The following is a 12,033-nucleotide window of genomic DNA, read 5'->3' as shown; positions in this document are numbered from 1 at the left end:
AGATGAGGACTTCTTTACTGAATCATTAGAATAGGCAGGAAGTCTAACATTAGAAAGTGCATACTCATCTGTTTAGTCCATCAAATTATCTTATCTACGAGTTCGACTTGCATTTCTGAGCAATGTTCTTTCACAGTTCTTTAATCTCTCGTTAACAAATCTTACTCAACATCTCTGGTGTTCCTAAAGTTACACTCTAAACAAAGACAGACCTCTGGCCAAACTGAACCAAATGCCAACCAGTTACTAGCAGAGCACGTCCACCTCATGAGTCTTTTACCCAAAAGATAAGACACAGATAGAAATCAAAAACTTTATTACAAAAATAAGTTACACTCACCTCCATTTTACAGTATAAAACAATTTATTTGCAGGAATGCAAAAAACGTTGTTGGCCACCAACAATAGTTTAAAACTGCTAACATCTTTTTTTCAAAAGGTGGTTGTTACGAGTTTATTGAGGGAGTTAACTGTATAGAAAACTGGGATTGAAGAGCACAGTTTCCTTTTTGCTATACCTGGAAATAGAAATCGTTCACTGCAGTATCCCTTGTCACCACTATGTGACTATGATCCCTCACCAAATCGCAGCAGCCAACATGAGACACTCATGCTCACAGGCTGGGCAACAGGGCAATTCAGTCATCCATTAAGAATAACTAAAATCTTGTAAATAGTTGCCTTCTTCAGAACTGGGAAGGGATCATTCAAGATTGAGATGTTCTTACATAATGAATGATTGGATTAGGTCGTTAAACATGATCTTGAAGTTGTTTGAAAATGTGTTATCCATATAAAAACAAACCCACTGGAATTATACAGTGGCACAAAGGGGACACTGCAGGGCTTTATTTTTGTTCTTAATTTTTTTTTTATCAAAGGCAGTTGGATGCCTGTGATGATGAAGCCTTTACAAAAGTAACATTTTTATCCGAAAAACTATACAACCAGTAACTACATACTCTGAAGAAGCAAGGCGGCTAATTCAGTTCAAAATAGGATAAAAGCAGGGCTTGTTCAGACTCATCAGATGAGATTGTTTTGCATGCCCAGTTTGACTGTTTGCAGTGTCAGAGCTGCAGCAAAAATGACTATATAACATTAAGTACATTTTTTTTTGCACTGCAGCTCTTGTGCATATTTTGTATATAAAACAAGCCCTGCTTTCATCAATATAGTTTCCCTATTTACAGTACAGGCCGGGTGGTTTAGTCCTCTGTACTGAGGTAGTCAACCAACCCTTTAAAGACAAGTTCTGAAAAGAACCACTTTCCTGGAATGCCTGACTTATCCATGCCAGGTGGGTACACCCTAAAAACCTGCAAATGTTCTCTTTCAAACATCCAGATCAAACGATTAAGATTAACATGGATATTCCGACAATAAAAATTGCGATTAGCACAAAAATATACAATAGCATCAAGCTCCTTTGAGCCACTTCAAACCTAAGAACTTAAAAAAGTGCAAATTCTTCAATAATTATTTAAAAAATGGCATGATCAGGGATAGGGAAGGGGTAGATTGTAAGGGCAATACATAGAGCCATATTTTTCAGGGCTGGGTTGAGGGATTCAGGACAAAGAGGCTGTGGCGAGTATTCAGAATCCTCCGTCATCTTTTTAAGGTGGCAGTTTCAGAAAAAAATGAAAATAAAAACATGGGGGGAGGGGCGATGCTTCTTCTGTAAGGCTGGAATATCATTGGACCTTTTTGTCGTGCTCTTTTGTTTCAACATCCATTGCAGCTTACGGTGTTAACCCCACACATCAAGTCAGTATCCACTGTGACAGGTCAGGACCGCCCTCTACCCCGTTTCCCTGCTGGAACAATGAGAGGAAATATTAAATTAGTATGGGGATCTTTATGGCATGAATTGCCCATCAATCAGCATGCTATCAAATTAGTGAAACTACACCCAATTAAGAATAAAGCTAGCATTCAACTACTGGAGTGACCCCACTGTACTTAAAAAGAAAGTATGCTGTGAATGACCTTTGTCTGCTGGCAGCAACAAGTTGACAAGCTGCTCTGAAAGACGACACCTGTCAGGGATTAGTTATGAGGCCAATAAGCAGGTGTGTCTTTTTTAATTTAAAGGCAACTCAAGTATCTTTTGTGCAGCTTTCTGATCTTTAGTAGGGTAACTTCAACATAATCAATACATTCCTTTCTGATAACTGACCCTCGGAATTATAAATATACAGAGACTGAGCACAGCAGTCCCTTTTCAGGACAAAGCACTGAGTGGAAACAAAGCGAGCCATTTAAGAACTTTGCCTAATTAAAAGTAATGAACTGGAACAGAAAAACCAAGCTTTATTAGTCACCACTGTGTGACTTAGATTTCACATACTTTGAAACTAACAGGATCAAATTGTGAACGTTTTTATTTACCTCTGCTTGTTCCAGGAACCCCTCGCTGGGAGAAGCCCAGACGGCCCCTCGGTGTGACAGCACCGCGGCCTCTGGTCTGACTGGCACTACCACGGACTGATCCCCTCACTCCTCGCCCTCTGCCGGATCCTTGGAAGTCATCGTAGCCATAGTACGGGTCATCATAGCCACCCCGGTAGTTGTGGTAATCGTATCCATAGTAATCGTAGTAGTCTTCATAGCCATAATAATCAGGAGGGTAAGAATAACCTCCTCTCCCTCCTCGGCCTCTACCTCTTGCGGGTGGTGGCATGTGGGGAGGCCCGTAGTAATAGTATTCATCATACCTTAGGAGAAACACAGGCTCAACATAAATATAGCTTCTTTATTTAGATCAACATTTAAATTTGACAACTGCATATGTAAAAGGTCAAAGATTTGAGTTGCATTGTTCAAGCTTACATCTGTGTTTTGGCGGCTTGTCTCTGGGCTTTACGCTCTTTCCTCTTCTGGTCTGGGGGCTTGGCGAAGACAATTTCAATGCGCTCTCCTTCAAGTGCTTTTTCATGGAGATCAGCCAACGCCTGGCAATTCAAAAGACACGATTCTAGGATCAATCTCTGAGCATTTACAAGTTTAAGTTAGGAACTTTAGTGTCATTACAGAGAATGTCATACCTTCACAGCACCATCTCTTTCCTCAAAGTGGATGAAGGCATAGTCTTTCAATTTTTTCACCCGCTCCAACTTGCCAAATTGACTGAAGGTCTTTTCAAGTATCTCCTCTGTAACAGTGCTTGCTAGGTTCCTCACAAACAGCACCTTGACCTGGGACAAGAACAAGGTTCAGGTTTAGGTGACAGAGTCTTATGTTGGCAAAATACACACTGAACAGCAACTGATGACTCCATCCTTGTGTCTTACCTTGGCCATGACCTCTGGATCCGGATCCTCGATAGGGTCAGCCCATTCCACAGTGACCACGTTTCCCCACACCTTCACCTTGCCACTCATAAGACGGCGACGAGCCTGAGCGGCCGTCTTGTGGTCTTCATACTCCAAGAAGCAAAAGCCTCTATTCTTCTTCTTATCGTCGGGCTGGTGGTACAATATGACATCATTTAGACCCTCTGGAGACAGAAAGAGATGGGTGGAGAAAAAAACGCAGCAGGTGATTAAGTTGCATCACTAATTAAAACCAATTCACGTCAATAACCTAATAAACTATTGACACAATTTAAGATAAACTGTGAAATTAAAGATTTGAATAAAAAACGAATTTATTTATTGTAAGTGGTAATCAGATGTGGAGAATTTAAGACCAAGTTATCCTTTCACCAGATATCTAACCATGGGGGGGTGTCAGCTACATCTAGTGTCCAGTCAGATCTTAGCGGTATAATCGTCATAGTAACCAGAGTCACTCTGGGATTGTTATGAGGTCATCATTTGGACACAACACAGAAACCCCTTACTCTCAAAGCATTCCCCACTTATTTTTGCATTAAAGAGTAGAATGTACCTAAACTTAATTGTATGTATGATGCTGTCATACAAATCAGTAAAATCTAAGGATTGCAAAGACTCACCGGTAACTTTTGCAAATTCTTCAACAATCTGCTCTTTTGTTTTACTCTTGGGGATGGAGCCAACAAACAGTCTATTATTGGCCACAGAGATGCACACGCCGATATGTTTACCCGGTCGAATTTCATTGTTGTTGCACTGCGGAAAGATGGATAGTAAAAGTAACAGGTAAAAAAAAGCACAAGACACAAGATTTAGTTTCTATTTCACAACCTTGCACACACTTGTGATTTAAATGAACTTTACCACATTAAGCGATACAAAAACTTTGTTCTCTTGACAAAATTCTACCTGCTTGTGTGTTTTTACTTAACTTCATCAGACCCTCTACCAACAATAACAGTAATGTTAACGTACCAATTTGACAGCCTGCTGTGCAGCATCTTTAGTGCAGAAAGTGACAAAGGCATAGCCTCTGTTCAGGCCACTGAGAGGATCCATCATCAGACGCAGGTCCCAGATGGGGCCAGCCTTCTCAAACAGTGGAACCAGCTCATCCTCAAAAAGGTCTCTGGGGATTTTGCCTACAAATATCTATGAGGTTGAGAGCAAAGATAATAGTGCATGAGATAAAGTCCTTCATCTGAAATGTTAAGACAAGAAAAAGACTGCATTTAAGTAAAGTGTTTCCAGTCAGCTCTTAGCGGTAAGCTATCAGTGTAACCATGGTTACTACAGAGTATATTCAAGGTTCATCATTTGGACACAATCATTTGAAAAGGATTAACAACCAACAGAGTCAAAAGACGTGGAGTGATTGACAAGTGTAAAGTAAAAGATGTTTTTTACCTCTGTACCAATGGTCGGCTGTGCCCCTGAGTGGGCGGACTCTGGTGGAGGACCCCCATACTTCCTCTGGCCTGTTGTCACATCAAGCGTGTAGCTAGTTCGCTCCAGCAAAGCCTGATGTCAAAAAACATGGCGAATTAAAAAGGATCATGTTTTATTTACAAATACATATTCTCATTGCTTCAGTGACACCTGTGAAACTTGACATCAGATTCAATATCAGTTCTCACTTTGATTTTGGCTTCATCTGGTCCTTTATTGGTGTCTGACACTTTGGTCCCTTGTTTCTCTCTCTGTCTGTACGTCTTCATCACGCCACAAAGAAAGGCACTTTTGTTCTGAAATCGAAAAAAGTATGATCAAACAATAAGGACAAGTTGACTTTACTTTGTATCACAGCATCAGAAGTGAACTAAGCAATACACCAATTACACACGCATACCTGAACATGTGAGAGGTCGCTGTCCTTGAATTGCAAAAGGACTTGCAGAGCACCTTCCTCGTTGAATTCTTTCAGAGCCTCAATAGCCCGATCATCTAAGTCACTGTGTGACACCAAACCTGGAGGAAGGGGGACAAATGCAGAGGGAGAAATGAAGAGCTCCAGTAAGAGTCATTCAAAGACAGCAAATATAACAAAAAGATTTTTTCTTTTATTAAATGGGAGCTACTTAGTGTTATATGTCTTATTTAATAATATATTATGGGTAAGAGTTGGACCAGCCAAATCAAAGTTATGTTCAGTGGTCAGGGTGCACTTTACTCTCCAAACAGCATGTCTTTGCAGAACTAATCACAACAGATGTGACAGTGCAACTCGATATGCCACTGCTCTCTACACTGTGGCTAAGAGATTCTAATGAGCCGGGCTGCATTCTCCTCTGTGGAGGGGCCGTCACCTGTCCCAGGCAGCCACACACCAGACAGCTGCTGCCATTGTTCCTGCCTCGGTCCCATCTGGCTGAAAGGCCAGACTAGTACTTTTCTAGATTTGACCGACCAAACAAGTCCTAAAATGACCCCCTGAATTTTTGGCACTGCAGCTCTATACAAACTTAAGATCTGATCAGAGCAACAGATACTCAGGCTGTAGCTGACATCATAATTACATATATTCATCCCTCTTCAGTAATTGTATGGGATGTGAGGAAATTACATAGAAATTAACAGAGATTGGACCGGCTCACCAAGTCACTCCATGACAATTCATTCAACCTGACACCAGTGATCATGCAACCATGTTGGGAATGCAAATGCTGCCGTCATGTACACATTTTCACCAGAAATGTGTAATTTAATATTCTGTAGCACTGCAGTACCCATTTTGGTAGGAAACCACAAAAAGTTGCTTCAGGATCCCAATTCCCCATTCAAAAAGGTGATAAATGACAGTACATGCAAGAAATTGATAAACAAAAGTTTGCATATTTCAATATGCAAGTTAATTCATTGTTCCTTACCTGCTATGTAAATTTCATCTAGTTTTTCAGCAACTTTCTGTGGTAAACCAGCTTCTAATAAAGTCTGGAAGTGCTCAGAATGGGTAACTGCAGCAGAGGTGTCCATTGGATCTTCTGGACCATTTCCATTAATATGTTCTGTGGCCATGTCTCCAGAAATCTGTGTAAATGCAATGAGCCAAATTAATCCTGGGTCATGGGCAAGACTTGGGATGTGTCCAAGAGATTGCAAAGTCTCAGACATGACAGGTAAATCATTAAAAAAATGCATACAAATAAAGAATTGACCATTTATGATCTTTGAAGGGGGTGTCTGACAAGTTATTATGCATAAATTAGGGAAAAGGAGTTAAACAAGTTATCGTGGTAATTTGGTCCTGTAACATCTAGAGACTTTTCACTGTCATGACCCACACTTGCAGCTCTCAGCTTGCATGAGGTAGAAGCCCATAAACCTGCATATAGGCAGTCGACACAGATGTTTTAAAATTGCACAAAAGCAGACAATGCACATACGGAATTCCCAACAGAAATCGAGTAAATGACCTGTAAAAAACAGTTAAACTTCTGAGTTTGTGTCCATGTGGCGGTGTTTTCTACTTGCGGTTTGATCTTGGCTCAGGTCTTTAACAAACGTTAATTTGCTAACTACTGAATCTCTGCGCTTTCGATGGCTTCTGCTGCAGGAGCCGTGTTTGCTTTGGCCTCTAAATTACATGTTAGCTTACCTCCTCGCTGCTGACTTCAGCACAGGCTAGATAGCCGATACACGTGCTCCATCACAGAGTGAGCCCCGGTTTCCGGTAGCTGACCAGTGATTGTGCACCCATTTTGTTTATTGACACTTTGACAGCGCGGATTTGTATACTTGAATTAATACTCCAACCACATTCACGTCAAGAAGTGACCCAGTCGTTAGTTCACTCCTGCTGACGCTGAGAGAAACTGAGGCGAGAGCTCGTGGAGAGCAGCAATCTCACTGATCTCTGCTCCCATTACTGGATCCGACAACGCTGGACTCAGCGAAACGTGGACGACAAACTTAATTTTCGGCCTAACGTTGCCTCAGCTAACGTTATCTGTAGCTAATATAAGCGTAAACATATCATGCCATCAATACTGTGTAGTGCCTGCTAATCGATCACGTTATATCAGTGAGCACGTGCTTTATGTGGTTAGAACATTTCTACAGCGTTAAAAGTGCAGATTAAACCCTCTGATGAATCGACCTTAGTATTTCAACCTGTAGCGCTCACACACTTATTTGATTCAATTCTTTTTACGTGAGAATACTGCCACATTGGATTTAGCGGGGAGGGACCGACTCGCACACGTTGAGGCTAGCTAGCTGGCGGGCTAGTTTGCACAGCTAGCATTAACCAAGCTAACCGGGGACCTTCATTGAGACAATAACACGAGGCGCTAATATGCACTTTGCGCGGATACTTCTGCTCCTAGTGTTTCAGTCGGCGAGATGAATGACAGCTAGCAGGGCAGCAACACGGGATTGCTATGATAAGTGGCTTTTGCCACAGCTAGCTGCCTGCTAGCATACAATGACAATGAGCATGTCAACTCCGCGATCTGTCAAAATAGGCTAACGTGAGCTAGCATGCTAATGCGAACGGATTTTCGGCGAGGCCATTGTTACATCGTCACTTGTCGGTACAGACTTAGCAAATTAACACACCACAGCTTTCAGATTGAACCAGAGCCAGCGGGGCCTTGAGAGCCGGAGCATTTAGCCCGCTGGCTGCGTTGTTAGTCAACGTGCCGCCACATAGGGAGAGTCCATTTTCAAAAAGCCGGTCTGGAGAACTCGTTCCCAACCACCACCAGTTCCCACATTGTTTGAAACAGCACAGCACGATTTCGGACTTTACAGCAATCAATGCAGCAACAATGAGGTGACCAGTTAGTAGCATTCGCCCTACCTGCCGCCGGCTCACCAACGCGAACGGTGCTGAGTGTTTAGGAAGATAAATGTGATATTTAAAAGACAGAAAAAGTGTAAAACTCCCGGCACTGGTCCGGCTCCAGTCATTCACTCTTGATGATGTAAAATGGCTGCCACGTTCACGCCTCGAGTTTTGTCTCGTCGATGGGGTTTCTTGGACAGTCCCGCACGGGCTTGCCTTGTATGCATTGTACAGTAGAGACGGAGGCACCGAGGCAGCAGCGGGTCAGCATCGAACACCGTCAAGCACCATCAGCGCCATCATCGCTGTGTGACCTGCTTCTCCATCACACTGCTCTGGTTATGGAACCTATACAGCTGTTGTGCTCATAAAAAACATTTTTATAGACTGTATATTACAAATAATGGGACACATTTTACATTTATACTGTACATTTACACAGTACATGTTTGTATACATTACCTTTTGTTAAGTGTATAATTTCTACTTTATTATATATAGCATTTCTATTTGTTTTCATATTTTAAATATCTGGTACATTTTATATTACCCACGTCTGTTTTTCTGTAGAGTTTGATTATTTTCTAAATATTATCTAATCTAGACTAATGAATTGTATTCATATTCATATTCTGACCATATTTTGCCCTTGCACTGCTACTTCCTTTTGCTGTTGGGTCACTTGTGGATTTCCTCTACAGAGGATCAATCAAGGAACATGTTATCTTGTCTTATTATATCTTAACTTATCTTATGATCAGACCAAAAACAAGGGCTGAGCTTATATACCAAAAGTCCATTATAGGCTAGGCAAGGTTTTTTGTATAGCACATTTCAACAACAAGGATTTACTTAAAGAAGTAGATCAATAAGATAATATAGAAAAAAAAAATGAAAATGTGAAGCATTTAAACCTGAACGCTGCTTCTCAGTCTGTAGCATTCTACAGTTTATGATGCACTTGTATTTTTTCAAAGTGTAAATATCTAATATATATTTATGCTCACACAAACCCACCACAGCAAATTTCTTGAATGTCTATACCTGATCATGAATTGTTAATAATTCACTACTATTCAATCACACTCACCAAAAAATCTTTAGATATATCAACCCAAATGTATGATAGTGATGTATATAGAGTGTACTGTTAATGCAATGTGTTTTTAATAACAATAATCATCATTTCTATTTCTGACTATTGTCTGTATTCTCTATATCTGTTTAAAATTATAATCCAACCAACACAGTTATATAAGATCTTATTAAACCAGCACTGTCTCTGTACTTTAGTATTTACAGTGTGTAGCAGACTGTTTTGACTGGAGGTAGAGAGGCAGGTCCCACTTCCTACCACACTGTGTCACTCTTCTTATGGCTTTAAAACACACCCAGCCAATACACGAACAAAAGAATATGTAAAGAGTTTGTGTTTTCCAGAATATTATTCATTTGATTCAATAAATACACAACAAGGCACAATGATTACCTTCTGACAATTTATTTAAGCAAAAATAAAACAGTTATTTACGGATTTTGTAAAATACAGTTGTGCATGCATAACACACTGGATCTTGTTATGTAAATGCTTGTGTTTGCTTAAGCAAATCTGTATTAAAATCACAATAACACTGTGAACAAAGTTTGATGAGTGAGAGTTGAGAGTGACATACATTGTGTGTTACTTGATGTGGGTGTGTCAACTGCAAATAAACCTTTTTGAATTTTCTGGGCTCACATGCTTGAACCTTAAAAGGTTCATACGGAATTCCCAACAGAAATCGAGTAAATGACCTGTAAAAAACAGTTAAACTTCTGAGTTTGTGTCCATGTGGCGGTGTTTTCTACTTGCGGTTTGTTCTTGGCTCAGGTCTTTAACAAACGTTAATTTGCTAACTACTGAATCTCTGAGCTTTCGATGGCTTCTGCTGCAGGAGCCGTGTTTGCTTTGGCCTCTAAATTACATGTTAGCTTACCTCCTCGCTGCTGACTTCAGCACAGGCTAGATAGCCGATACACGTGCTCCATCACAGAGTGAGCCCCGGTTTCCGGTAGCTGACCAGTGATTGTGCACCCATTTTGTTTATTGACACTTTGACAGCGCGGATTTGTATACTTGAATTAATACTCCAACCACATTCACGTCAAGAAGTAACCCAGTCGTTAGTTCACTCCTATTTATAACTAATATTATAAATTATTGTTTGTTTATGGTTTGTCACATGTGTCAGTGTTGAGCCTTGATATTTCTTTGCAATAAAACTGTGACATTACCATACAGTAGCCCATAAGAGATAGGGGGTTATCTGGTATTCCCATCACAACTGGAGTGAATCATGGGCTTAAAGTCTGGCTCATGGCTGATATTATAGAACTTGAACAGGTAACCAACTCCAACAACCCCCACGGTTAAAGAGTTAACAGCTGGATGATGATGGCAGGAAGAGTTCGGGGGAAATAACTTAGGCAGGTGTTGTGGAATGGAGCTACGGAATGATTTCCTTTGGATTTTTTGGCTCATTCTCTAAAATCAGTAAATATGAATAAGGTGTGTTGTAGACATAGACATGACAAACAGGGCATTAAAAAAAAAAAACTATAGGATTGCAAAATATTACCAAGACAAAGAGAGAATAAAACAGATACTTGTAAACAACAGGTCTACAGGTGGAATCGGTGGAATTCACGATAGCATCTATTCTGTTCTATCTTTTGGGGACTCCACTGAGAACATACCTCGAAAAGGCAGATATTCTTCTGCAGGAAGTATATTCGGAAAAATAAATACCTTTGCATTCAGCACTAAAAATAATGGACAGGAGGTGCCAAGTCTGTAAAAGAGGTCCACTGCAGGGTTTGGGGCATTTGCCAAAAGTCATGTCTGCAGAATTTGTGCTCGAGCTATAAAATGAAGCCTAAAAAAAATAACTGGCATGCTCAACTCAGAGTATAGCAGGTGCCAGCCCAAAAGGCACAGAAATTACTGTCGTCAAATAAGTGTGTTATGCTTTTCATAGGCTAAGTGCTAAAATCCATTGGCCTTGAATTACTTTTTCATGTAGTTTTAGAGCTTCGAAAAAATCTTATATAGCCATGAAAAGTCAAATGAAGACAGAGTTTCTGAAGTCAGTATATCAAGGTAGGAATAGTTCCTGAAATATGAATAACAGCATAATGGATGGAATGTCAAAAACAGTGTTCATTAAGAAGCTTCTGCTAAAAAAAAAAAAAAAAATGTTTTCAGGGATAATGATTGTTAGACCTTTGAGTAAACAGGGATCTAGGACAAAGCCTAACAAGTATTTAGGTTTCAACTGGTGAGTCAAATTACACATTTAACCCAGACTAAATATCGTACTTGATTTCAAAAACCGGATAGATAGGATAGTTGATTGGTTTTGTTCTTAAATACTCCACCTTGGATATGCATGCTTATGGAAACATTAATGCTTTATATCTGGTGCTCAGTGTAAGAGCCTCTGACGACCACCATGTGCTCTTGAGAGCCACACTTATTCGTATATGACATTTTTTTCATGGCACCATGTGGTGAGAGCGTCTCTGTGGGTCCTCATCAGTCAAATGGCCACTGAGCACTTCAGCAGATCCTCTGTTTTTTCACTTTCAGTTGTATGTGTTGCCTTTAGAAATGGGCTCTTGCACTGATGCTGAAGACACACAGTACGTTTATGTGCCTGCGTCTTCTATGCATCATATTGCATTTCCTATTAAATTGGTAATAAATTGCAGAAAAAAATGTATTGACATGGCAAATAAAAGGGAGTCATTTAAATAAAGAATTCTCATGTCTGGGCACCTTTTTTATGATCAACTGTGGTCATGTTACTTTGATAGTTTTGTTTCATGTTGGGAGATAATTAATTTTTAGAAGTAGCAGGCTTAGGG

The 12,033-nt window shown here is 40.3% G+C and overlaps 1 protein-coding gene across 2 annotated transcripts; it reads right to left on the bottom strand.

Annotated features, from left to right (window-relative positions):
• Positions 1 to 299: 299 nt before the first annotated feature.
• LOC133961791 (heterogeneous nuclear ribonucleoprotein Q) lies at positions 300 to 8,283 on the bottom strand. Of its 2 annotated transcripts, XM_062397147.1 has the most exons (12): positions 8,143 to 8,283; positions 6,209 to 6,368; positions 5,191 to 5,309; positions 4,979 to 5,086; positions 4,749 to 4,862; positions 4,317 to 4,493; positions 3,962 to 4,097; positions 3,297 to 3,502; positions 3,051 to 3,200; positions 2,836 to 2,957; positions 2,395 to 2,720; positions 300 to 1,820 (listed from the first exon to the last, which is right to left on the bottom strand). In XM_062397147.1, exons 2-12 carry the CDS (start codon positions 6,354 to 6,356, stop codon positions 1,792 to 1,794), a joined length of 1,635 nt encoding a protein of 544 aa, XP_062253131.1. In that variant the 5' UTR covers positions 6,357 to 6,368; positions 8,143 to 8,283; the 3' UTR covers positions 300 to 1,791. The 2 variants fall into 2 exon arrangements, with proteins under 2 accessions (XP_062253131.1, XP_062253130.1); XM_062397146.1 differs by lacking the exon at positions 6,209 to 6,368 and having other exon boundaries at positions 8,143 to 8,261.
• Between the last annotated feature and the right edge of the window lie 3,750 nt (positions 8,284 to 12,033).

Source organism: Platichthys flesus, chromosome 10, assembly GCF_949316205.1.
Source record: "Platichthys flesus chromosome 10, fPlaFle2.1, whole genome shotgun sequence".
Taxonomy (NCBI): domain Eukaryota; kingdom Metazoa; phylum Chordata; class Actinopteri; order Pleuronectiformes; family Pleuronectidae; genus Platichthys; species Platichthys flesus.
This window is presented reverse-complemented; position numbering and strand designations above follow the sequence as displayed.